The sequence below is a fragment of the Cyprinodon tularosa genome, unplaced genomic scaffold (genome assembly GCF_016077235.1).
Source record: "Cyprinodon tularosa strain WSP-4 unplaced genomic scaffold, ASM1607723v1 ctg181, whole genome shotgun sequence".
NCBI lineage: Eukaryota > Metazoa > Chordata > Actinopteri > Cyprinodontiformes > Cyprinodontidae > Cyprinodon > Cyprinodon tularosa.
In genome coordinates this window covers 536449-564394 of record NW_024038614.1, presented here as the reverse complement: position 1 = coordinate 564394, position 27946 = coordinate 536449, and the positions used below count along the sequence as shown (strand labels likewise).

Genomic DNA, 27946 nt, shown 5'->3' with positions numbered 1-27946 from the left:
GTCTGACAGAGATAAAGACCTACAGTAAATCAGACACAGACTGCAGACTGAGCAGAGACACATGGCTGCTACAATGATCAGACAGGTTCTGATTGCTTTTCTCATCCTGACAGTAAACTGGACAGGTAAGAATAAACAATCCTGAGGAGCCTGTTAAGTAATAAATACAGAACAATATGGTTTAGAACATAATGGTTCTGTTTATCTGCAGGTACTGATGGTGAAACACTGACTCAGTCTGAACCAGTGGTTAAAAGACCTGGAGAATCCCACAGACTGACCTGCACATATTCTGGGCGTAGTGGCATTCCTCACATAGATTGGATCAGACAAGCAGCGGGAAAAGGACTGGAATGGATCGCTTATATCAGCAGTGGCAGTAGCTACATCTACTACTCTGACTCAGTCAGAAACCGTTTCACCATCTCCAGAGAGAACAGCAGAAATCAGGTTTATCTGCAGATGAACAGTCTGACAGCTGGAGATTCTGCTGTTTATTACTGTGCTCGAGAGGCACAGTGACACAGAGAGCAGGAAAGCTGTACAAAAACTCCTCAGAGCATAAACAGTTTTAATAGTAAGCTAACACTAGGGGAGCCCTATGACAACAAACACATTTAGATGGAGAAGTCTCTGATGTTCTTAGTGCATTCAGAGAGTTAACATTAAATAATCAATTTCCAGAAAGTTTAAGGCTTAAAGTCTTTTAATATGTTTTAAAACCATTGAGTAGTTTAAAATGTACCTCTCAGAAAGAGCTGTGTGGAAAAGGATTTCCCCGATTAGAAAAATGCCATTTTGTCACAAGTCACTACCATTGAAACTAGTCACCTCACATAAAAGACAGGTCCTGCAGATTTTGAATAAAAAGGATAAAGATCTTAATACAGGGTTTCATGTACATGTGGATGACTACGATCATGGCATTTCTGTGACTTCAGGCACTCTGGCATGTTTTGGGGTGCAGGAAAGTTGGATATCTGATTTGAGCATGTCAAAAAAATAATAATACAGAGCAACAACGAGACATGGGCAGTGAAAAGATAGCAAAATTAACTGAAGTTAAAGATAAAACGAGCATCAAGTCAGATAAAAACTGAAATTCTAAAGTCCTGCCTTCCTTCGCCTGCTTGGATATTAACTTATTTTAGTTCTCCAGTCTTCAAGGCTTCAGCATCTGGAACTCTTTGGACAACGTTCTTCCTCTGGGCATGGACTGAACTTTAAGATCAGAGATTCCTGCCTTAGACGCCCCAGCTGCCATATCGCCAATCCATCTTTTCTAAATAAATGCTTTTTGAGTAATCTTACTTTCTGTATTGCCATCCCACAGCTGGCTTACAGGGCTTCCTAAACTCCCTGGCAGTTTAAAATGGAAAAGAGGAGGCTTGAAATACCCTGGGGGTGTACTTGAGGTGATGAGGATACAGAGTGTTGGAGTAAGTGGAGGGGAGGTTAGGGAAATTGAAATGGTTGTTGCTACAAACATCCTACAGAAGAAGAGTGATTATTATAATAGTAATGAGTCATATAATAATTCAACTGCTTCTTTATGATGGCATAAATTGGCACGTTTGGAACCCCCTTCTGATCTACTCTCAAGAATTAAATCTTATGTGGTAGTTTTTTTGGGATAAACAACATTGGGTATCCCAGGCTGTGCTTGTCTAGCCTAAAGAGGAAGGCGGACAAGGACTGGTTCATCTAGAGAGAACTGCAGCTTTTAGATGACAGTTTATTAAGAAATACCTGCTCGGAAGAGAGTAAGATGTTTTCTGGAAACCAATAACAAGCATCATATTAAGAAGAGTGGGAGGTTTTTGCTTAGATGTTTCTTTGTTTTTACTAAATTGTAAAGTGATTTGTTCCAATGACTTCACAATGATTTATAAAAGAAAAGAATGGAAGTGACTTTGTTTTGGCTTTTAGAAGAATCTTTTTTTTTCGGAGCACAGTTAGATATAGAGGATGGAGCTGGAGTTAGTTTGTCAAGAATATTGATTGATAAAAATGTTCCAAAGTTCAAACAAATTGTTGGGGTGGTTGGACCAACACTTCAAAACACAGAAAAAACAGCTTCTTTGATGGCGCTAAAATCAAATCGCACCATGCAGGCTGCTCTGGAATTCTGGTTTGAAAGTTTAGCTTCAGAAGAAAAGAATATGTTAGTGGATTATCCATTTCCAGAAATGGGTTTGAACATAGACTTTACAGGAGCAATGGGTCTTTTATTGCATACCAAGGACTTTTTGTATGTTGACTGGAAAATGACTTTATAAAATGTCTGATGAAGGGCTAAATGAAAGACTGTCGGAAGTGACAGAACTGATACAGTTTGGAGAGATAGGTTAAGGGTAAAACCAGAAGCCTATATGGAGGGTCTTCTACAAACCTGCTCTAAGTAAGACGGTAGGAGATCTACCATGGAGGAACTACCATGGGGCATTGAGTGGATATAGGTTTCTGTCTAAATGTAAGAAAAATGCAACTGAACTTTGTCCCTTTTGTCAAAAAATAGAAATTCCTTCTCATATGTTTCTTGAATGCAAACAAATTGTTCCATAGTTTGAAATGTTTGGAAATATTTTCAGAAAATGTGGAGCTGTTTGGTCTAAAGTTTCTTTATTTTTGGTGATGGCTACACCAAGAAAAGATTCCAATAGGTAGAAATTGCTGAAGTTTTTGGTAGGTCAGGCAATTTTTTTTATATTAGCAGACGGAATATGATTAACAAAGTTGTAGAGGACAAGGTTGTCAAATTGTTTATTTTGATGGTTAAAAATAGAGTAAGATATGAGTTTCTCTTTTTAATGATGAATAATCTTTTAGTTTTTTTCTCAGTGGTGCTTCAAAGATATTGTGTGCTCTTTGGTTGATGGACAATTAATATATAACTCTGCATACATGTAATATGCAAACAGATGATGATTATGAATTGTTCACCATGAAATAAATTAGTGTTTAAAATCAAATCATTCTTTCATTCTTTCTCGCTTTCTGTCTCTTGACCAGTTGTTGTAACAGCAAATGGGAAATACTAAATTTTTACATGTTTGATATAGATGTGCAGATGAGCAGTGAATCAGTGAGAGATACTGTAGGAACAGAGACATTGGCTTCTAGTATGATCAGATTTAGTTCTCCTTTCATTTATCACCATCTACATAAACTAGAGGGGTAAAAAAGGATCTTTTTATTCAAAATCCTGATTGATGAACGCAAATTGTGAAAATAATCAACTGCAGCTACTGAAAACATTATTTTGTTTCTCCTTAACATTATAGGTCTGCCATGTCTTCTGTCCGTCTGTAATGAATCTCTTTACAAATATCTGCTGCTTCTTATGTGGGGCATTCAGATCATTCTAGCAGTATAGTTGCACTATTTTCACTGTGCTTTATCTCAGATGACACTTTAAGCAGAGCAGAGAAGGTAGATACTTTGTTGCTTAGACTAAGAATGTGGATTAACTTTTTGTTCAACAAAATTATGCATATTCCACTTTATACAGCATTTAAAAACTTAAATTTTTTGAACTAGAAAAACCTTGTGAAAGCTGCAACAAACAAAGATGTATTTGAAACTCCAGAATTGGGCAATAATTGTTTAAAATGGTAAAACTTCTTCAGGAACATTTTTATCCCACTATTGGTAAGGGGAAATATAAATAAATAAATAAATATGTATCCTTAGGAATAAGACTCTCTTATAAATCAGATTACCCAAAATATATGTATAAATTCTTCCTTTCCATTAATATGAACATAAAAAAAAATTCTTTTTACAATCTTGTGCTTCTGGTAGGGCTGGTTTATGCAAATCAGAAAAGTCTGCTTTAAAAATGTTGATCTGATGCTGTCATCACAAGGAGAGAAACTCCCATCAGATCACCTTCCACACCAACATGTTCTCTGTAGCTCTGCTGCTCCTGCTGGCTGCTGGATCCTGTGAGTCTAAACGAGTCAGAAATATTTACAGTAGAATCACTCCAGATTGTCCTTGTACTGTTCTCACTCTGATGTCCATTTCTGTTTCTATAGATGTGAAATCTGAACAGCTGACACAGCCAGCTTCTTTAACTCTGCAGCCAGGTCAGCATCTGTCCATAGACTGCCAGGTTTCTTATTCTCTTAGCGGCTTCCCAACAGCTTGGATCAGACAACCTTCAGGGAAAGGACTGGAATGGATCGGCAGAGCTGGAGAAGGATGGAGCACATACTATAAAGATTCACTGAAGAACAAGTTCAGCATCAGCTTTGTCACTTCTAGTAAAACAGTGACTCTGAAAGGACAGAATATGCAGCCTGAAGACTCTGCTGTCTATTACTGTGCCAGAGAGAGACACAGTGACACAAACAAGCAGCAGAGCTGTACAAAAACCTAAACCTGAGTGTATTATAATCCATCAACTACAGGTGGTGCTATTAGGCCACAAATTAATTTAAAGTTTTATAAGGGACATTATTGCAATTTCACATTCTCTGTGTATATTTTAAAGAAACATTACAATGAAGTCATAAAACTTGGAATCAGGTTAATTTGTAATATTTAATGTTGACTGGTTGGCTAACTATATTAAATATAATCATATTACAAAAGAGAAAAATATAAAAGGTATAAAAGAAAAAATGTATTCTTATCAATAATTCTTTGGCAAGGGAGCTGCCATGTTGCAGTATTCTGTGTGTCAGTGTGCCCTAGTTAATATAGCAACTTTAATAATCTATTCACAATAAAAAAACAAAAACAACAACAATTTAACTGAGGTTGTTAAACAAAGCATTAGCACATATAAATTAGGTTTCTTTGAGTCTAAAAAGTAGTCAATTTTGACAAAACTGACCTGAAATTTCAGAAATATTACAAACCTAAATTCACAAGGTTTAAAAAAATATAGAAACAAAATATTTATAATTTCCTGTATTTTTAATACGGGTTTAACAGAGGAAATAAAGAGCTTCTCAGCTGGTTTGTTATTTTAATCTAACAGATGTCTGAGTTGCTTTACGTGACCAAATACTCCTGAATCCAAATAATGGATTATCTACCTTATCTTATCGCCACCCTAAATTCATAACAGCAGAGTTTCTAAAGCCTCCGCCTCCGACACAGTTTGGATTTGTCCTGATTAGTTTTAAATTTTTACAGCTTGGAATGAAAGTAGAATATGTATCTTGAAGCATTGTCATGTTCCAAAATGATAAAAAAAATAATTCCTCAAATCAAATGTTAACAGAATGATGAGTCTCTGTATGTGTCTTTCCAAGAGGGAGGAGTATATGCAAAATGTGTTCTACTTCTACCTTCACATGTCTGAGGGAGTTAAAGAGTTCAGACCTGCTGTTAATCAGAGTCTAAGACACAGTAAACTGAGCAGAGATACATGGCTGCTACAATGATGATTCCTCATGAGGTCCTGGTTGCTTTTCTCATCCTGACACTTAACTTGACAGGTAAGAATGGAACTCTTTAAAGAAAAAACAAAACAAAAAACAATATAGTTTAGAACCTAATAATAAGTTTATCTACAGGTACCGATGGTGAAACACTGACTGAGTCTGAACCAGTGCTTAAAAGACCTGGAGAATCTCACAGACTGACCTGCACATATTCTGGGTTTAGTAGCGATCCTAGCATGGCTTGGATCAGACAGGCAGCTGGGAAAGGACTGGAATGGATTGCTTGGATCTACTACAACAGTGCCTACCTTTCCCACTCTGACTCAGTCAAAAACCGTTTCACCATCTCCAGAGACAACAGCAGAAATCAGGTTTATCTGCAGATGAACAGTCTGACAGCTGGAGATTCCGCTGTTTATTTCTGTGTTCGAGAGGCACAGTGACACAGAAAGCAGAAACACTGTACAAAAACTCCTTCGTGCATAAATACTTTCAACAAAAAGACACCACCGGGGAAGCCCTAACATCTTTTATCACAAGAGAAACATGATGATAAACAGAAAGCCAATTCAGAATATAGAAACACTACTCAGAAGCTGAAAAAAGATTTTTGTAAAATCCCATAGGGGGCGGCCAAAGACTGCTAATTACTTTAGTATGAAAAGGCCAGTCTAGTTCACATATATCTGATACAGTATACAGTAAAAAATGGAACTTCATATAATATTAAAAAAAAGACTTGGTATTATTCAAATAATATTTTTTTTATATTTGCTTGGTAAAGTCAGCTACAGAAGATGACAAACTTATATCAGATCAGCTTTAACATCAGCATCGGGGCTTTGGTGCTCTGCTGCTGCTGGATCCTGTGAGCGTTACTGATACAAAAAAAATTATAGTAAGAATGACTTTCTTCTGGAAGAGATAGGTTTCTACTGGACAAATGGAAGAAACTTAAAGAAAGGTTTTTTTTTTTCTTTTCTTCCAGAGGAAACTTGAAGAAAGTCCTGGTAAAGTCCTGGTAATAGATGATATCTTGGAGAACCTTGATAGTTCCATTGAAAAGTCAACTCACTATATCCGCCAGGCTACATAAGAAGAAATCTTTATATGAATACACACAGTGACTCAAATCAAGAATTTATATAATGCGACAGGTCTCAAAATTGAAAAGTAACAACCACGTTGAAACACTGCATTTACACATACAGTACAGAACATCAGCAGTATATTACATCGAAACACAGTCCAGTTGTCAAGCTCATTCTTGTCACATAGGGTTCTGAAACAGAATACAAGTTTTGAAGCCTTTGCCACTCCAAGATTATTAAACTTCTGCTATTCATGTCCTGGAATTACCCTAGTTTATATATATTAAACCCCATGTCATGATCTTGGTGCTAATGACGGGCTTAATTGTTATTCAATTCAGTTGTCTATCTCTGCCCAGTTTCTCATCACAGTTAAACTTTGTCACCTGCTCCAGTCTCTATTTAACCTGCCTGCTCCCAGTCATCGGTGCCAGATGATTCAAGCTAGATAGTTAGAGAGAGTTCTCTAGCGTACCTGATTGCATTCGTATTTCCTGATCCTGACCCATTCTGCCTTTGGACCTCTGAGGATCTGTTTCCTGATACCGACCTGGAGTTCTCTTTGGTACCTCTTCAGATCTCTGCTCTTCTGGCTTTGACTCCTGTGAACCTCTTTGACCCCAGCTTTGTCTTCGCAGTCTGGATTGTCCTGCCTTCCTTCATGTGCTTGGATCTGTTCTTTATCCAGTTCTGCAGTCTTCAAGTCTTAAGCGTCTGGGACTCTTTGGGCATTGTTCACTGAGTAGTGTTGGCAGTCATTCGGCTGGAATTCATCTCTTCCGCTGGGCATGGACTGAATGGTGCCATAAATGTCCCTGCATTTACTGCAGATCCAATGTTTTAAAATAAACACTTTTGAGAAATAAGTCTGTCTGTCTACCTTGAGTTCTGGATCCTCTGTTCTGAGCTTTGACACCCCAATTCAAGGTTATTACTGGATTTGGCCTGCTTAAGGCAAAATATACACCGAAATGAACATGACTTTCCAGTAAATTTGACCTTCCAAGTTTCATCTAGAAGAAACTGGAAGAAACTGTTCTCTGGAACTGGAAACTTTTCCAGCTGGAAAAAAAAAACAAGGAACAATCCTCGAAAATCTGGAAGCATAGCATGATTACAGATACCTCATTATTGTTAACAATATTGTTTTAATGTGTTTTATCCAATGTAAAGTGTAAAGTGTGAACAGAAAAAAGCAGCCAGCCGCTGTAAACGGGTGATTAGCTGAACTTCTAACCACAAAATAACAGGTTCTTTATAATTAGGGTAGCAACCGTGCAGTGAAAGGAGTGGAATCGATTGGAAATAATTGCTTTTAGTACTCATTTTACAGTGACTAACCAAAAAACAATTTCAGTATTGACTTAGACCATTCCAGGGACGTAGTGACTTTGAAAAGACAGAATATGAAGCTTGGAGACTCTAAAATGTATATTGTGCAAGATACAACAACAACCTCTGTGAAAAAAGCACGAGAGCAGTGCAAAAACCCCACAAAGCATTTTTTTCCCCAAATTTTTCAAGGCACATTTAGTCATATTTGATTTATTTAACACGCTTTTGAAACACAATAAGCTTGCTTACAAAAAAGTCATAAAATGAAAGAAAAAAAAATCTGTAGACTTTTAACATTATACAGTAGGTATATATTATATATATTTACTTTTTTCTATTTTACTCTGGAGGAGTGGTCTGGTGCCCTCATATTCAAATTAAGAGGTTTTATAGTACCAATCACATGTTGTCAGTAAAGGAGAAGAGAGGAGAGGCTAACTACAGATTAACTACAACTCCAACATGTTTTCTGTTGCTCTGCTGCTGCTGCTTGCTGCTGCATCTTGTGAGTCTGACTGCAACAATGATATTTATAGTCCACACACACCGATACTTCATTGTTGTTCATAATTTACTTTTCATGTTTTGTCTCTTTAGGTGTTAAGTGTGAACAACTGACTCAGCCAGCCTCAAAGACTGTGCAACCAGGTCAAAGTTTGACCATAAACTGTCAGGTTTCTTACGATCTAAGCAGCTATGCAACAGCTTGGATCAGACAACATTCAGGGAAAGGACTGGAATGGATTGGGTATAAATATACAGGAGGTTCAAGCTATAAAGATTCCCTAAAGAACAAGTTTAGTATTGACTTAGACACTTCCGGAAAAATAGTGACTCTGAATGGACAGAATATGCAGCCTGAAGATTCTGCTGTGTATTACTGTGCCAGAGACACAGTGACACAAACAAGCAGCAGAGCTGTACAAAAACCCCTCAGAGCCTGGAGAGTTATATCAAACCACCATAGGGGGAGCTCTTGTATTAGAAATAATACGACATAAAACACAATTCATTAAATTATTATAATTAAACCAGATCAGAGTGAAAACATAAAATATACATCAAATATGATTATTTTCAATTTAGTTTATTCATATAGTGCCAATTCACATCACTTGTCATCTCATGGCACTTTACAGACACAATTCAACCAGATCACACAGTCAAATTGATTAATGTCACACAAGTAGAAATCACAAAAGTAAAAATCTATACATGGGATCAAATGCAACTGGAGCAGGTATGGAAAGCCAAACGTGCCTTATAATTCATTAATTAAAAACTGGAAGAATTACCATTTGAAAACCCCAGCAGAATCTGTATTTTATTGGTTTAGTGGTTATTTAGACAGATATAATGACAATTAAATGAAAGTAGCTAGACATGAAGGGGAATAAATTATATGTTTTAATGCTAATTATTTTTATGATGTAATTTCTGGTTTGTTTTACAAACTACTCCTGTGAGTTAGAGATTAAAATTAAATTAAGACAAACATTTTTGTGAGGTAACACACTCGGTGTATCACTCAAGCAGCACCCTATGGTCTAGGATTTCCTGTTTTTCATGATTTCTATCATCATATGGTTTTACTGAAAATTCTTGTTTCCCCCTCCACTAAAAGCTCATTAATTTCTCATTACAAATACTGCGGGATCAGATTTGAATCATTTTTTTTATTTTTTTTTTATTTACTTTACTAATCTATGTCTACAAAATTCCATTGTAATATGAGTGTTGGTAAAAAACATTAATGTATAAAATTGCCGGAAAGATATTTTGATAAAACTGAGGTGAAGCCAATGCAACATTATTGCAGACAAAGAATAACAAGATATGTAGAAATAATTAAAAAATAATAAATAATTTCTTTCCTTCACCAGTAGGAGTTAGAGCAAATAGTGATTATTCCATTTTTACATGTTTGTTGGAGAGTTAAAGTCCAAAAGTGAATCAGTGAGAGATACTGTATGAACAGATTCTCTGTCTTCTATCCTGATGAGATTTTAAGTTCTCTTTCATTTCTCAACTTCTTGGTAAATTGGAGTGGTAAAAAAATAAGGTGTTTTTACCAAAATCCAGATTGATGAACGAATAATATGCGTTCATTAATCTGGATAAAAATCAACTGCCTGTCTGCAGGTACTGATGGTCAAACACTTACAGAGAGTTAGTGGTCCAGTTAGTAAAAGGCCTGGATAATCTCAAATATTGACCTAGCCTTTGTAAAATATCAATAACTTTTCAAATTTTGATTTCAGAAAAGAATTATGGATGTAAAAAGAATTGTTTTGAAGTGTCTTTTCTCATTAAAAATACAGTTGTTGTTTTCTTTCATTTATTTCTTTTTCCTAAACATTATAGGTCCCCCATGACTACTGTCTGAATGAACCCCTTTTTAAATGGGGCTTTCAGATTATTCTGTCAGTGTGTTTGCTCAATTTTAACTGTGCTGTATCTCAGATGACCAGTTAGTTAGACCAGAAGACACAGATGGACTACTTTCTTTATTTGACTATGAATATGGAATCACTTTTTGTTTGATAGAATGAGGCAGATGCAGTTGTTACTTCATTTTTAAAATCGTAGCCTATTGAGGTATAAAACGAGAACTTTGTGAAACTGATCTTATCCTACTTAAAACAAATTAATCGAGTTTTTTTTTTTTGTCTGGTCAAAAATAAAATACATCATTAAGAATAAATCTTACTATATTCAGGATGTTTTTGGATAAAGACATAAACCAATATTTAACACCAGAATTTCTCCATTGTGGGGACAATATAAGGATTTTCTATTCTATTCAATATATATATGCATTAGTTCTCTGTTTCTATTAAAATGAATATAAAAAAGTCAATTTTTATGTTCTGCTTCTGATAGGGCCGGTTTATGCAAATCAGAAAAGTGTCTTTTAAAAATGTTGATCTGATGCTTTCAGCACAAGGAGAGAAACTCCCATCAGATCATCTTCAGCACCAACATGTTCTCTGTAGCTCTGCTGCTGCTGCTGGCTGCTGGATCCTGTGAGTCTGACTGAGACAGAAATATTTACAATAGAATCACTCTCCATTGTCCTTGCACTGCTCTCACTCTGATATATATTTCTGTTTCTATAGATGTGAAATCTGAACAGCTGACACAGCCAGCTTCTTTAACTCTGCAGCCAGGTCAGCGTCTGACCATAGACTGCCAGGTTTCTTATTCTCTTAGCAGCCGTCCAACAGCTTGGATCAGACAACCTTCAGGGAAAGGACTGGAATGGATCGGCAGAGCTGGAGAAGGATGGGACACAATCTATAAAGATTCATTCAAGAATAAGTTCAGCATCAGCTTTGTTACTTCCAGTAAAACAGTGACTCTGAATGGACAGAATATGCAGCCTGGAGATTCTGCTGTCTATTACTGTGCCAGAGAGACACAGTGACACAAACAGGGAGCAGAACTGTACAAAAACCTAAGCCTGAGCCCATTGGCGGCTGACAGTTTTCTCTCTGCAGGGGCCATATATTTAAAAAAGAGATATACCAAGAATCTAGCAAATGTATAATAAGTTATCACACCAGTATATTTATATAAATGCTAACAACAAAAATCATTATAAAAACACTATAAAAACACACATGGATATCTAAAGAATAACCGCTGCTCTGGGAGCTTTTTTTAGTTGTTTACTTTGGCTGTCTGCTTTTTGCTGTTGTTATGTTCTCTGTTTTTTTGTTCCTCTTACTGTATCTCATGCAGGTGTGGAAGTAGACCTCTACTGTGTTGTCTATTTTTGCTTTTCTCTTTTTCATGCACTGTTTTCTCTCCTCTCTCCTTAGTTTCATATCCCCTCTTTCTTTCCAACCTCTCTTTCTGTCTCTTTGTCCGATGCATTGTATGATTTTACTCCCTAAATAATTTTCAATAAAGTTTATGTATTAAGAAAATAGTAACACCAGAGAAGAGTCACATTCCTGCCCTTACACTTGATTTTATTGCTTAAATATGAGTAAATATTTAAAAATAGATAAAACTGTACTTATTTCTTAATTCCATTTTGATAGTGTTTAATTATTATTATTAATTTTGTATCTTGCCAGGAGGGACATATTTAGGACATGTATTCTGGGGGTGCTTTGTTCCAGATAAGCAAACCTCCACTTGGTTTGCTCCTTAAGGAGCTTATTTTAAAAATAAAGTTCTTTATTTAGAGCTATACTAAACAAGTTCCAAAGAGTTGTTAAAATGTAAAGTTGTTTTGAGTAAGAAAATATAGTCTTCAGATAAACCTGCATTTCCACATAATGATGATAACTGTTCATATCTTTGAACTAAAATTATCCTACATTATGGCAAAGCAGGGGAATTCTTAAAGCAAAGCATGTTAAAAAATACTCCAAATTAATTATCAACACCAAAGTTTGCATAAAAACAATATGTGTTCAACTTTTTTTCTTTTTTGAAGGAGGAGTTCATGCAGAAGTTGCACAGCTCCCATATTTACATGTCATGTATAGTTAAAACCTGCAGTTAATAAGAAACAAACACACAGCAGGCTGATAAGAGACACATGGCTGCTACAATGGTCAGACCTCACCGCATTGTGATTGCTTTTCTAATCCTAACGGTTAACTGGACAGGTAAGAACAAAACACGAGGAGCTCTTTGAATTGGAAAAATACATTTAAAAAAACAGTTTAGGACCTCATGATTTGTTTATCTGCAGGTACAGAAGGTCAAACACTGACTGAGTCTGAACCAGTGGTTAAAAGACCTGAAGAATCCCACAGACTGACCTGCACATATTCTGGGTTCAGTAGCACTCCTTATATAGCTTGGATTAGACAAGCATCTGGAAAAAGACCGGAGTGGATCGCTTCTATCACTGGTGGCAGTGAATACATCTACTACTCGGATTCACTGAGAAACCGTTTCACCATCTCCAGAGAGAACAGTAGAAATCACGTTTATCTGCAGATGAACAGTCTGACAGTTGGAGATTCTGCTGTTTATTACTGTGCTAGAATAGGCACACAGTGACACAGAAAGCAGAAACACTCTACAAAATCTCCTCCGTGCATAAATACTTCTGACAAAAAGACACCACAGGGGAAGCCCTTACACCATTTATCACAAGAAAGACATTTTAATGGAGAAGTCTCTGATTATTTAAAGGGATTTAGAAAGTTCACATTACAGAAATAATTTTCAAATAGTAGAATTACTCAGTTTTGAATAATGAAACTGATGTCAGTAGGTTTCAATTAGCTGAAGTAGAGCACCCATTTAAACCTACTTGTTGTTTCTGAGAAGCTTTTACACATATGTCAAAGATCTGCATAAGAAATCAATATTGAATATATTCTAAACATTAGTTTCATGTTAGTACAACATCCAGATAATACCTAACATACAGGACACAAAGTTTGACCTAACAAAGCAAACCTAGGAAATGCCCCTCCCCACAACCATGGCACACACCTTCCTCTCACCCTCCAGCTTTCAGCTAGATTTTGACATAAAAAAAAAATGCAAAATACAACAACTGTTCTAAAAATCATACGTTAAAAGAGACAGTTGATCACTATGAGGGAGGAATTCTGTGTGCCCAGAGGTAGCTTCACGAGATTAGGTGTGTCCAAATTTAGGGGCTGTGTCCTTCAAAGACCTCAAAAACAGAGGTTGAGATTGATAAGCTGCGAGGTGGAAGAGCCTAGCCTTCAGCACCTGTATGCACTTCCCTCAGTGTAACTTTCATTGCCTAGCAACCGTGACAGCATGATGCACAGGCCTACAAAATCTGAACACTATAATTTTCTAAGAAAAGCACTGAATTCACAAAATATAAATTAATATGGCATCCTTTTTATAACTCATCTTATGGAAAAATAAAAAATGCAATATACAGCCCATGACAAAAGTTAAGGTAAAACCTACATTAATTATTATTTATATGAGGATAAGGGGTCTATTTTCACTCTTAATAGATGATTTCAACAAACAGGACGTTTTCAGCATTTTTTCTTTTGAATATTTTCAAAGAGCTGAAGAAAAACAAATGTTTTCTGGAAAGTATGTATTTCTGACTGTGGAATAACTACATCATTAATATTTGTGTAGAAGGAATTTTGAACATATTCATGAACATATTTTTAACATACTGTATTGAAAATTAATTCAATAGTTTTGGCTGGATCTCAACTCTTCGCCACAACTCTCTGTATATTTAATACTTGAGGAACTGCAGCAGTTGTACCATGGCTAAAGACATGTGAAGATGAGCTACTGTAATTGCTGCTCTGGCAGGGTGGTGCTGACAAATGTAAAGCTCTCTTATAAATCAACTGGGATTTTAATAATCGAGTAGATATTTGAGTTTAACTAATTTACATTCTCCCCCTAAAAAAAACTTAAAGGTCTATTTTGGTCCCTAGAAAGAGTATTATTTAGCATTCAATTCACAATTTGCCATAGCAGGTTGCCAATGCTGCCCGAGGTTGACCAATCATTATCGATCTGCACTAAAAAATTGGAAATGGTGGGCCATAAATGGTAGATCCTTTAGATTGGCCGATTGAATGATTCAGCCATCTGCAGCATTTGAAGGATCCTTAGAGGATTTGTGATGGGGAAAACCTTTAGCACAGCATTTAATATAACATGCACAATTGCATCCTTCAGGGGGATGCAGCCCCTGAATTTGGACACAATGTTTGGGTTTGATGATTTATAGTTGTAGGGGGGAAATGAACAACTTAATTTACTGAGTTAATGGTTTGTGTATAAAAATCTTCTGGCCAAAATTTTACACACAAATTAAAATTAACATTGGAGGTTTGTGAAGTTTTAGTACAAGTAAATCTTTAGGTGTACAAGTAAAACAAAAGCTTTCTATCTAAATTCTAACTTCTAAAATAAAGGCCTAGGTGTTCTGGATCATTTCTACCTTCATATCTGTCCCAAGGACAGAACAAAGTCAGACAGAGCTGGGGTTCAAACAGTGAAACCTGCTTCCAAAACCAATGCCTGCATCCTGTTATAGGTGTTAAATGCAAATATCTCAATAGCTTTTCTTTGTGACTGTGCATCCAGATCAGTGTCTGACCATTGGCTGCCTGGTTTCTCAATCTCCTGGCAGGTGCATGTCTTTACAGGATTTCAACAGAACACTGGCTCCAAATGAATGGAATCTGCAGCCTGAAAAATCTTCTATAACGTGACACCATCCTTATGAAAATCCTTTGGAACATAAATGAGGCTCTAGAACCACTCTTGATGGTCTCAGTGAATAAAACAATCACTATACACTATGTTAGATACACATGTTAAATAACTAACAGAAACACAAAATAACTTAAACAGAAACACAAAAAACCCAAAAACAAAATCATGAGTGTTATCATTACCTGATTATTTAAAATCAATGTAGAGTTTTATTAAATAAACAAACAATTTATCCTCATAAGGAAACATCCATCGATCTATTTCAAAAGCATTTAATCAAGATGTGGATTTTCTAGCTGTAGAACAGTTGGGGAAATGCTTTAAAAAAGTATGTTTTCTATTTAGAGCTAAGGAAGTTCCTCGTCGTTGTTAAAAGTGTATAATTACTCCTTTAAAAAACTAAAATGTTAATAAAAAATATTTTTCTCAAAAAAACACTGCAAACCTATATTTAAATATAAAACGGCTTCGGATACATCTTCCCTAACCCTAACCTTCCAAATATCTCTGTTTAATATTCATATCATCTGGAAATTATTATTATTGCAGACTGAATAAATTCTTAGTCATCTAGGTTATGGAATAAATAAACAAGCTGAAATTGGAAGGCAACTGGACTTTCACATAGTTTTTTTGAAGACGTTTCGACACATCTACAAGAGTCTTTGTCAATTCTGTTTGCTCGCACCAGTCCCAATAAAATCCCAGTCTATTCATATCATAGTAAATAAACATAATATTGGTCATTATTTGCACTGGATGTTGATATTTTAAACAAAATATTACCTGAAACAGACATTTCTAATTAAAGCATTCACATGTCCAAAAATTATCCAAAACAACTATTAAAATCAGATGTATGCTGAAAGTCAGGATCAGTTATGTGTCTTTTCCAGTGGGAGGAGTTGATGCAAATGTTTGTACTCCTTTTACTTTACTTGAAAGGACCTGCATTAAATTAGAGACAAACAGACTGAGAATAGGCAGAGACACATGGCTGCTACAATGATCAGACCTCACCAGGTTATGATTGCTTTTCTCATCCTGACAGTTAACTGGACAGGTAAGACCAAGGGATCCATATAAGGTACATGTTAAGTATTAAATAAACAATCAATGTAGTTTGCATCCTAATGATGTGTTTATCTGCAGGCACTGATGGTCAAACACTGACAGAGTCTGAACCAGTGGTTAAAAGACCTGGAGAATCCCAGAGGCTGACCTGCACATATTCTGGGTTCAGTAGCCACTACTGGAATGCTTGGATCAGACAGGCAGCTGGAAAAGGACTGGAGTGGGTCGCTACTATCAGTGATACCAGCAGAAGCATCTACTACTCTGACTCAGTCAGAAACCGTTTCACCATCTCCAGAGAGAACAGCAGAAATGAGGTTTATCTGCAGATGAACAGTCTGACAGCTGGAGATTCTGCTGTTTATTACTGTGCTCGAGAGACACAGTGACACAGAAAGCAGGAACGCTGTACAAAAACTAATAGTTTTAACAAGAAGACACCAAAGGGGGAGCCCTAACTATCTTTGTCACAACAAACACATCTACATGGACACATCTTTGGTGATAGCGTGGAGATCTGAGCAATAAGCAATACTTGAGATGGAGGATAAACAGAGGACATAGTAATATTGTGATAATAGTAATTAAGCCACAGATCTCAGTCATGTTTGAGTTATTTTGAATAACATTTAAGTTATGCACAAAATGTTATTTACACATTATCAAAACTTCAACAAATTCAGCATTTTAGACACAAATCTCAATCTGGTCTGCTCAGTGGCGCAGTGGGTAGCACTGCTGCCGTGCAGCAAGAAGGTTCTGGGTTCAATTCCTGGCCTGGGGTCTTTCTGCATGGAGTTTGCATGTTCTCCCTGAGCATGTGTTAGGTTAATTGGCTTCTCTAAATTGTCCTTAGGTGTGAGTGTGTGCATGAATGGTTGTTAGTCCTGTGTGTCTCTGTGTTGCCCTGCGATGGACTGGCGACCTCTCCAGGGTGTACCCTGCCTCTTGCCCATTGACTGCTGGAGATAGGCACCAGCATCCCTTGCGACCCCACTAGGGACAAGCGTGTAAGAAGATGGATGGATGGATGGATGGAGACACAAATCGATTTTGAAACAAAATTTTCTCCATATCAGCCCACCTGATCTAAACATTTCACATTTGAGAGGCAGTCATGTCATTTTATGTGATCTTGATATAAATATGAAACATTTCATTCAAGGTTCCCAATGTCAGAATCATAAAGTCTGAGCTGCTATTTAGGATAACAATGATTAGAAAGTGGGGATAATCAGGAGAGATACAGTGGTTTGGAGAAACATCAACCCCTTTCCTTATTACTTTATTTTAATTCATCATTGTTTATCACACTTAAGGTTTTCAATAATAAACAAGAATAAACTAATTAAAATGTTAGTCAATTATAACCACAGTAAAGAGAAATAAGAAAAAAAAAAATTCTTCTCAAAATCACTGTTTTAAGCACTGTATATTTAAGCCACATTAACCTGACCCACATATTTCTAAATGTAGCTACTTTACGTTCCTTTACTTTAGGCCAAATAATTACCCTTTTTTCCGGGCTTGGACTTACTTCCATTATATTAAGATTTGTGTTAAAGATGTAATATGTGCAACTTGAAAATATTTGGGAGCTAACAATTGTTGATTTGTAGGGGAAAGTCATCGCATGAACCCTTATGATAATTATATTGTGTTTGAAGATATTGTGAAGGTTCTGGCAAAGGGAGATGCCACAGGGAGATAGATCAATAAACATACTTCTTCTGTTTGTTGTTGTATTCCAAGGAAAATCTAATTAAAATATTTGCCAAGTTAAGTATCTCTATTAAATCTATTCAGTTAGTGGAAGAACATGTACCTCTAAACATCTCTAAAATCCACTAAATTTTACGTGTTAAGCAGCAAATGTTATGCTCTGAAAGGCAATGCTTTTTGCACAGCTTTCCTGCCAAGGTTATGTTGTCAGTATTAGAAATGGAACTCTAACTTCTCTTTATTTAGGCTTTATTTAGTATCAAGTAGAGAGAAAAAAAAACGGTCAAATACAAAAGTAATATGCCAACAGGATGCAGTACTTTTTTTTTTTTAGAAAAACTTGGTATGCAACTACAGTGAGCAGCTACAGTAAGGTATGGATTTGAAAAGCTGTATAATAAAACTGTCCCCCTTGAAACTTTTGTGTGCTGCTGTTTCGGGTTCCTCTCCTGAAATGTAAGAAAATTACAGAATGATTTTATGGTCTAAATACTTTAATAAATGAGAAAAAGAAAAGAAAATAATTCATGCTTGGCAACAATTGAAAACCTTAATCTCAATAATCGCATGAAAATTTTAGGATTAATCATGATTAATCACATCATGTCAGATTGTCCAACCTGCTCTTCTGCTCTTTATGTAAATGCCTATTAAATGTTCATGGGCAAGCCCCATTGAACATCTCCCCAGCTCTGCTTACTGTCCGTCCTCATCACTCAAAGACCCTAACTTAGTGAAAGACTAAAATTATAAACAAATATATCATCTGGTGGGAGGGTTCAGCATAATGCAAATCAGAAGTTTTAAAAAACCTGATCTGATGCTGTCAGCTGCAGAATTGGAACTCCCTTCAGATCATCTGTACCTCCAACATGTACTCTGTAGCTCTGCTGCTGTTGGTGCTGCTTGCTGCATCCTGTGAGTCACACTGAAAAAAAGGCATAGCATGATAGCCCTGATACTTGACTGATGTGACATTTCAGTTTTCATGTTTTTACTTTTTAGGTGTTAAGTGTGAACAACTGACACAGCCAGCCTCAAAGACTCTACAGCCAGGTCAACGTCTGACCATAAACTGTCAGGTCTCTTATGATTTCAGCAGCTACTGGACAGCTTGGATCAGACAACCTGCAGGAAAAGGACTGGAGTGGATTGGGTGGAAATATGCTGGAGGTTCAAACTATAAAGATTCCCTAAAGAACAAGTTCAGTATTGACTTAGACACTTCCAGCAAAACAGAGACTCTGAATGGACAGAACATGCAGCCTAAAGACTCCGCTGTGTATTACTGTGCCAGATATCCACAGTGACACAAACAAGCAGCAGAGCTGCACAAAAACCCCTCAGAGCCTGAACATTTATATTAAACCACCACAGGGGGAACTCTAAAACTGTTTTTAATTTCATGCAATTGAAAAATTAAGATTTAAAAATTTGTATTTGAGGTTGACTTTAAAATTTTTTTTTTAAGTATAATCACATTTGAATGATAACAAATAATTAATTTATGACTTTCTTCTGATTAGCTGCCCCCTGATTAAAAGGAGCAGAACCTAAAGGACTGACCTGCTCAGGTTAAAGGTGTGGTTATCAATACTAAGACACTCGGTTCAGAAAGGCAGTCTAAAAGGAACTGTTCTGAGTCACTACAGTCAATGCAGACTGCACTGTAAAAAAAGTCAGTAAATTTACGGTAAAAAAAGGTAAAAAACCAACAGTTTTTGACCGTCATATCCAAAAACATTGCATTACCGTAGAAATTACATGTAACTACCGTAAGTCGAAACTGCAAAGAAAGTCAGTAAATTTACGGTAAGAAATGGTAAAAGACCAACAGTTTTTGACCGTCGTACCCAAAAACGTTGCATTACCGTACAATTACATGGAACTACCGTAAGTCGAAACTGCAAAGAAAGTCAGTAAATTTACGGTAAGAAATGGTAAAAGACCAACAGTTTTTGACCGTCGTATCCAAAAACATTGCATTACCGTAGAAATTACATGGAACTACCGTAAGTCAATACACATATATATCATGAATTTTTGACAGTCATGAGCAATAAAAAAAAGGATTGTAAAAATAATAGAAATGGTAAAATCCATAGAAAAATTGTATTCTTTACCAGTAATTAATAATCAATGGTACTAATTTCCCAAATTACAAAGTTTGTTGAAGTTAATCAGCAAAATGTTGCATAGAACTACATTACAATAATTGATTTCTACAAATACATCTTAAAATATATTACTCTCTTCTATTGACTTGTAGTGCAGGGGTTCTCAAAATGTTCTGCTTATAAATCTATATATTGTATTTAGTAAATAGTTATAGGGTGACTCAATCATAAGCATTTTAAAACAATGCAACACAGTTGCTTAGCAAAATAATTGCTTTCATTATTTAATCATTTATTGGGAAATATTAATATATTTATTCATAGCTATTCATTCAAGCTTTCTCTTTTTACTCATAAGGTTCTGCGCCCCTATGCGTTGCATACGCTGCATACCCACTTTTTGCGCCACTGTCCATACCTTTCAGGGGTCACATCACAATGATTTTCAAAATCATCTTTCGACTCCCTACCTCGGGAATCCTGTTCTAGTCAACATTTCTAAGATAAATAGAAGCTCTAGTGACCGTTCATTGAACGTGGTCTGATAGGACCAGTAAATGGGAGGGTGAAGACATGCATCTTGGGTGGTGAGACCTAAACTCGAACCTGTGACTACCGCGTCAAGAACCTTCTCTGTTCATGAGTTGTGTGTTACTTCTGAGCCACCGCAAGGGTACTGCATGTTTAGGCTAACAGAGAATTGTTTCTGAGTGACGTCACCCGTACAAGATCGCTCCTCCCCACTCATCTTCATGTGTCCCCATGACATGTTTTATAAACAGAGTAAGGACCATACGCAGTGTTTTGTTCATTCGCCGATTAAATAAAAAGAAATAGAATAATAGCAGCTACAGTGTGTGAAGAGCATTACATTCACTGAGACTTGAGTCCTAGTGTCCATGAAAATGTGTCGTTCAAAACAATCAAATCGTGCGTAAATATTACACCACTAACAGAATTTACATGTACCGTCAATCCTTACGTAAACACAGAGTTCTCCATTTTCTGTTGAGTATTTAAGCACAAGCGGGACAGCGGTTGCAATCGATTACCCAAGTTGCTTGATATGTTAACTGCGGTTTAGTTATGATGCAGTCTGACGGTGGGAGGTCTCTTGTCTAAAAAGGTCCGGAATATAATTTACATAAGGACGTAGTTGTCTTTAATACCAAGAACATAGGACAAAAACAGAAGAGATTTAATCTTGACCACGTGCCGACGATCGAACCCAGGTATTCTGAAGGAGAAGTGCAGACAAGCACCAGTGTGCTATTTTCCTTCAACTCGAGTGAAAGATTCAGATCCAACTACTTGGCACCTGACAGGATCCTGTTAGTTTTAGGATCTATTGAATTTATTTTAACAGGCTTGCTGTATGTTTTGCGGTAATTATAAATGCCTGAATATGTAGACAAGTTCAAGACAACAGCTACTTTTTTTTCCATCATTGTGAGAGGCTGTTCCTTTAGTTCAGTAAAATGAGAGAAGAGTGACTTGTATTATTTATTTTAAAATTGTAGATTCATTTAATTTAGATGCTCCATTAATATCTCAGCCAGGACTGCAACTAATGATTCTTTTGGCTATCAATAAATATGACAATCATTGAAACCCATACAAAATTGCACTGTAAGTCAGTAAATTTACGGTAAAAAATTGTAAAATGCCAGCAGTTACTGACCAGAATATTCACAGCATTATACTGCCGTAGAAAATACATGGCATTATCATAACTGAATAAATATATATCCTAAATAATGGTGACAGTCACGAATGTAGAAAATACAGAAATATAGTGTAAAAATATAAGTAATTGTAAAGTTCTTAAAAAATTGTAATATTGCCAGCAGTTAATTACCCTAAACTTAACAGTAGCAATCAGCCAAAATTACAAATTTTGCTGATGTTTAGATCTACAATGTAAAAGCGTAAACAAGACTGCAAAAGAATTTTTTACAAAGAACAGAATGCTGGTGTGATATTCTGGTTTCTTTTTTAATAATGCCTTTAATACACCAAACTGAAATCTCAGCAGTAGACCAGGCATCGATCTGGCGATCCACCGATTGCAAAGCAAACTCCTACAGCCAACGCCACCATCACTTATGAGAGTATTTGATCATTAACATTAAGAGAACTGTATGTTAGCCCCTCTTGCTTGAATGAAGCTGAAGTTGGTTTCCAATTGCTGCTTCCAATTTGGGAAATGGCTAAAGGGCAATTCCACCTAATTTTTCACTACAATCAGCATCTTTAATTTACTCTAGCTAAAAAACTACAACACCTAGACTCTTCAAATCTGGACTAGATTATTCTCAACTCATATCAGAATATTTAAAACCAAGTGTGGGGTTTGTAAAACCTTTATCTGATTTGTGAAACTTCAATAAAGAACAATTCTAGTGTTATCCAAAATCATACAAGTTGTAAAGTCACCCATCATTGAAGTTTCACAAATCCCACACTTGGTTTTAAATATTGTGCTATTAGTAGAGAATAGTCTAGAGCAGGGGTCCCCAAACTTTTTCCTGCGAGGGCCACATAGCTGTTCCTTTCTCTGCTTGGGGGCCGGTCTTAGTTTTTGGAGAAAGACACCTTAGAAACGTATTGTCGGGGGGGGGGGTATTGCTGACTACGACACATTCGCGGTCGCTTTTAGATAGATTTTAACCCAGAATGGAAATGGAAAAAACCGTGAGTGAAACGGTGACTGGGACTGACTAGTATATATTTGAGGGAAAGTTAGTTTAACATCTGCTCAAGAGCCCCCTGGTGGTTGAAGAAAAATCCACAAACCAGAAAATACAATATATGAAAAAAAATACACTGAATGCTCTCTGGTATGAGGAGGCAGGCAGGATCCAGCATTGCCAGACCAAATGACACAGGCTGTAGTTTGGGGACCCCTTGTCTAGAGAGTTTTTCATTTTGTTATTGTGATAAATAGCAGGGTTTACAGTAAATGGAGACTGTTATTTGTCATGTAAACAAATAATTATCTAGTTTGCATTGCTGCTTGATCCTTCAGCATCAGCAGCAAGATTCTTTTAACTCTGTTCCTGTAGTGGTGTCCTGAACTCAACACAGTAAAGTCACTGTGCTAACTAAGGTTGCTAACTAGGGTGCTGAGAGCCCAGTAGGCCTGGTCCTTGTCAAGATGCTGCTACTGTCTTTGAAATCAAATTTCTGCTATTTTTGCACGTTCAGGAGGAGAAGGGCAACGCATCACAGGTGAGTCCCTTTCACGGTTTTAACTGAAGTTAGCTAACTTTAACCAACTGACAAAGAAATGTGTAGTTTCTGAGCCATGCTGTTTATGTATATGCACTGCAGCTATATATTTTTACTATACGGAACATTTAATCTTCACAGATGCAACACTTCCATTAATGTTTCTGTAGGAACGGCTGCATAGATTATATTTCTGGTCTACTTTAGACTACATGTGCTTAAAGTTATTGTTAATGGCAGAAGCAACTTTTTCCAAGTTTGGTTCAATAATTAATTTGAATTACTTTGAGTGTGAAATGTTCATGCATGCAAGTTAAATCTCTGAAGAACATGTTAGCTTTTGTTTCAATACTTTGGTAATACTTAGAAGTATAAAGCTTGGCATCAGAGATATTATTTAATATTTTCCTTTGACGTCTTGACTCTCACCCCCAAAATACTTGCACTAAAGTCACTGGGTCCATGACAGTTGAAGGATTTTAAAATAAGAGAATTTAAATATTAATATTTTACAGCTTTTCTCAGTTTGGGTGCATCTCTCAGAACAGAATTGAAATTCCTAAAACTACCTGTTCAATCTTCAAATTACTGTGTCACTTCTGCACATCAAAAAATTAGTTTTGCAAGTTTTGCTTTTGTACATCATGTAGCTGGTTATGTACACTTCTATGCTTTTATAATTGTAATTTGCTTTTATCGTCTTGATCAAAATATGTTAACCCTCCTGTTGTCCTCGGGTCAAAATGACCCGCCACTGTGTTAACCCCCCCCCCCCCCCCCCCCCCCCCCCCCCAAGTTTTTTAACTTGAGATTTTAAGACTTTTCCTAGATTGGCCCAGACAATAGAAAAAGTTCAGTGTTGCTTTTAGTCTCATTTCCATGTAAGCTGTACAAAAAAAGGTACAAAGATGGTCTTCAGGTCAAAATGACCCGTGAGGCAAATGGAGTTGAAATCAAGGTCACAGAGTTATTTACAAACCATAAAATGTTACAAAGTTTTAGTTGTGTCTCAGATCAATCAGTAGCAGAAGTAAGCAGAGAGTGGAAGGCCAATTTTCCGAGCCACAATGCCACTCAAACTCTTTCACACCTACTCAAGACTGATGCGATTTGATGACCGTGAATCAAGACCAGCAAGATGTATGACAGACAAACTTGCAGCCATAAGAGAGGTATGGGACAAGTGGGTGGAGCGGTTACCCTACCTCTACAATCCAGAGCCTGATGTAACAGTGGATGAGCAACTGGTTCCATTTAGAGGTAATCTGTTTTCATATTTGTAATAAAAGTGATTTTCACTATTGATTTCTTTGACTGTTTTCTGTGACACTGATACTAATCACTGATGCTAATGTCTTTTGTCCAAAGGTTGTTGTCCTTTCCAGCAGTATATGCCCAGCAAGCCAGCAAAATATGGGATCAAGTCATGGGTGGCTTCCGAATCAAGCTATGCTTGGAAAATGCAAGTCTATACTGGGAAGTCAACCAGTGGATGCCCAGAGAAGAACCAGGGGTTGCGAGTTGTGCTTGATGTGACAGAGGGACTGAGGGGTCACAATGTGACATGTGACAATTTCTTCAACTCTTATGAACTCGGACAGCAGCTCCTGAAGAGGAAGATCACCATGGTTGGTACAGTTCGAAAGAACAAGCCTGAGCTCCCACCTGCACTGCTTGGGTCAAAGGAGAGAGAGGTCTTCTCCTCAAAGTTTGCCTTCACACCCACCACCACTCTAGTTTCCTACCTCCCAAAGAAAAACAAGAATGTAGTTCTTCTGAGCACACTGCACAAAGACGGCGACACTAGTGACCGTGAGGACAGGAAGCCAATCATTATCCTGGAATTCAACCGAAACAAAGGAGGTGTGGACAACCTAGATAAGGTGATTGGAGCATATAGCTGCAGAAGAATGACTGCCCGCTGGCCCCTGGTCATCTTCCACAACATCATTGATGTGTCCTCCTACAATGCCTTTGTGATTTGGATAGAGATCAACCCAACCTGGATGTCTCATAAGCACAACAAGAGGAGGGTGTTCCTGGAGGAGCTAGGAAAGGCACTTGTAACTCCACTCATTGAAAGAAGGAAGCATGTCCCCCGCACAGAAGCCTCAGCAGCAGTTGTGAAAGCTATTCAGAGTGCAGCAGCTCCTGATCAACCTGAGGATCCATCTACCACAGCCACTTCCCCAGCTAAGCCAAGTAAGAGGAAGAGATGTCAGTTCTGCCCTCAGACTGTAAAACACATACTGTGTGCTGCAGGTGTAAGAAATATATCTGCAAAGACTGTGCACTTGCATACTGCCCTACATGTGCCAATTAGTTGAATGGGTTATGTTATTTTTCATATTTTTGTATTGTACATCCTCTTGTTCACTGGAGAAAAGTAAAAGAAAATTAGTCACTGTGATGAATAAAAATGCATTCGAAACTCATTTTGCACATTTTTTTTCTTAAGCTATAGAAATTCAAGTGGAGAGGGAAAACTCAAGTATTCACACATTTTGTGGTGAGTGACAATATACAAGATAGAATTTGGTGTTTAAAATTCAATTAAGCTGCTTATATTGGGGGTTTAGTGAAGACGGGTCATTTTGACCCGGAGGATAAAGGGTGTATACAGAAAATGAGGACAACAGGACAACAACGTGTCTGTGTTGAATTCTCAACTTCCAAAATAGCATCAGTTCATTGTGTAAGTCTTAACATGCATAAGTCTTAAAGTTGTCATAATGTGAATCATATATTAATTAATTTATATTCTATTATTTTCTAAATCTGTCCTGAATTGGTAAATTGCTCCCAAGTGAGTCCTGAGTTTCTCTAACAGGTCAGTGTATGAACCATTAGCTCAACCAACGATCAACCAGTTTTCTGAAACAGATTGGAGGTGCATCTTGTGAACCATCAGTTGGCAACATTATGCTCTATATAGTCAGAACACAACACAATGTTACATGTCTGAGAACTGATGAACAAGTATCTGGACAGAGTGAACAGCCAGAGAGAAGAAGAGGAGTGAGGCTGAGGAGGAAATAGTTGGGAGGAAAGCAGAAGAAGAGTCAGAAGAGGCTGAGGACATCTGCCAGTTTCCATCAGTCCAACATCAGGACATGGCTGAGACCCACAACATGACGCTGATGGAGGTCCTCCCACCCTACTGTTCATTCCTTAACCCCACTGAGGAAAAAAGATCCTCAGTGGAGTTAAGGAACAAAGTGACTATGGAAATTAAAATGTAATGTAATTTCTACAGCACTGTACAGTTTTCCTTGAGGAGATTGTCCTGTGGCTCCTTTTCTACTTTTTTTGTTCTCTACATTTCTGTCTTTTTCTTTCTGAATCACCAAGGCATGGTCCATGAATAAATTATAGCAAAAGCGTAAATCAGTGTTTCTCAATCCTGGTCTTCAGCGTCACCCTGTCCTGCAGGCTTAGGTATTTCCCTTCTGCCACACACCTGAATTGTATCTCTGGATGATTAACAAGCTTCTGCAGCACTTGATTGTCATCCAATCATTTGAATCAGCTGTTCTGGAGTAGAGGCACATCTAAAACATGCAGAGCAGGGGGGTGGTGAGGAGCAGGGTTGAGAAACACTGGCGTAAATGATCCTTTTGTAGTCTCTTCTCATGACTAATCAATTTGACTGTCTTATCTGTACATAGAGAGACTATAACTTATTATTTTGAGTCACTGATATGTTAACAGACAGAATTTTAAGAGCTGAACTAAGGATTTTGAAAGCAAACAAATGCTATTTTTCCTGTTTCTACAAATTGTTTTGAGAAATGCGCTTACTGTTTTGTAAATGCCAACAATGACTTGAGAAATGCACCAAAAGTGACTGAGAAAAACTAACCTAGCATAAATTGTCTCAGCTGTGTCAATTTGTTTGCCTGTATGAAAAGTGTTCACATTTACAGCTTTGTTTCTGCTAGCTTGCAGGAAATGTAACTTACATAAATGGTTGAAGACAACCTATTGGCCTTCATGAGACTCAGATAAATGGTGAGTATCTATTTCATAAATTGCCTAAAACAGTTATATTTGTTTTTATTTGTTTTTTGTTTGTGTATTTTGTCTGGTTGCAGACCAGAGGATCACACCTGTTGACAACAAACAAAGGTTTAACTACTGAATTTTCAGTCAGAAATGATCGCACCACCTGGTTGAAGTACCTGTGTCCATATGCAAGTCAACAAAGGTGAAACAAACATTTAAGCGAATAAGATGTTCATGTAGTGCATCTTTCTAACTTTTTCTTTTTGTTTTCCAGCAGAGAGGAAACACCCGATTGACAACATGCGAGTCTCAATTTCAACCTGTGACTGGGAAGACTACAACCATCCTGAGCAACGTCTGATCTCAGCGACTTGTGACTCTCAACCCAGAACAAGAATCCTTTTATCACCATTTTGTCTTCTACAATATGTTATCTCTTATGTGGACACATACTGTTTGTTTTGTTTCTGTTTTCCAGATCTCAGTAATACTGTGAGGAAACTGGACAGAAAATAGAATCAGTTCTTTTTTTAACTTGACTTTTTAAATAGAAATTGTTTCTTTAAGTGGATTACTCGTAATCTGTATTTTTGTTTAATTAGAAATTATTTTCTTTATAACTTTCTGTATAGAAATGCTTGACAAGTTACACTTCCTTGTGTGTTGTACTATAATTTGTATGGTAAAATTCTGGTAGGAACAGAGACCGGTAATTTACCATAAGTGTTTTTTGGGGGGGAGGGTTTACAATAAAATGTCAATA

General features: G+C 36.9%; 1 protein-coding gene, 1 pseudogene and 5 gene segments (V, D, J or C); all 7 read left to right on the top strand.

Annotated features, from left to right (window-relative positions):
* Window positions 1-10: 10 nt before the first annotated feature.
* LOC119781725 lies at window positions 11-522 on the top strand (annotated as a pseudogene).
* A 3382-nt stretch (window positions 523-3904) lies between these two features.
* LOC119781724 lies at window positions 3905-4384 on the top strand. The segment is given in 2 exon segments: window positions 3905-3947; window positions 4041-4384. Coding segments are annotated over 2 exon segments (387 nt in total).
* Window positions 4385-5383: 999 nt separating this feature from the next.
* LOC119781723 lies at window positions 5384-5842 on the top strand. The segment is given in 2 exon segments: window positions 5384-5453; window positions 5532-5842. Coding segments are annotated over 2 exon segments (381 nt in total).
* A 4966-nt stretch (window positions 5843-10808) lies between these two features.
* On the top strand, window positions 10809-11252 carry LOC119781722. The segment is given in 2 exon segments: window positions 10809-10851; window positions 10945-11252. Coding segments are annotated over 2 exon segments (351 nt in total).
* A 4775-nt stretch (window positions 11253-16027) lies between these two features.
* LOC119781721 lies at window positions 16028-16497 on the top strand. The segment is given in 2 exon segments: window positions 16028-16097; window positions 16187-16497. Coding segments are annotated over 2 exon segments (381 nt in total).
* A 2205-nt stretch (window positions 16498-18702) lies between these two features.
* LOC119781720 lies at window positions 18703-19140 on the top strand. The segment is given in 2 exon segments: window positions 18703-18748; window positions 18836-19140. Coding segments are annotated over 2 exon segments (351 nt in total).
* Window positions 19141-23981: 4841 nt separating this feature from the next.
* Window positions 23982-27884, top strand: LOC119781748 (piggyBac transposable element-derived protein 3-like). Of its 7 annotated transcripts, none has more exons than XM_038282285.1 (6): window positions 23982-24438; window positions 24547-25380; window positions 25637-25687; window positions 27120-27189; window positions 27328-27385; window positions 27461-27884. In XM_038282285.1, exons 1-4 carry the CDS (start codon window positions 24246-24248, stop codon window positions 27173-27175), a joined length of 1134 nt encoding a protein of 377 aa, XP_038138213.1. In that variant the 5' UTR covers window positions 23982-24245; the 3' UTR covers window positions 27176-27189; window positions 27328-27385; window positions 27461-27884. The 7 variants fall into 7 exon arrangements, with proteins under 7 accessions (XP_038138213.1, XP_038138210.1, XP_038138212.1 ...); XM_038282282.1 differs by having other exon boundaries at window positions 27458-27884; XM_038282284.1 differs by having other exon boundaries at window positions 27273-27385.
* Window positions 27885-27946: the final 62 nt, after the last annotated feature.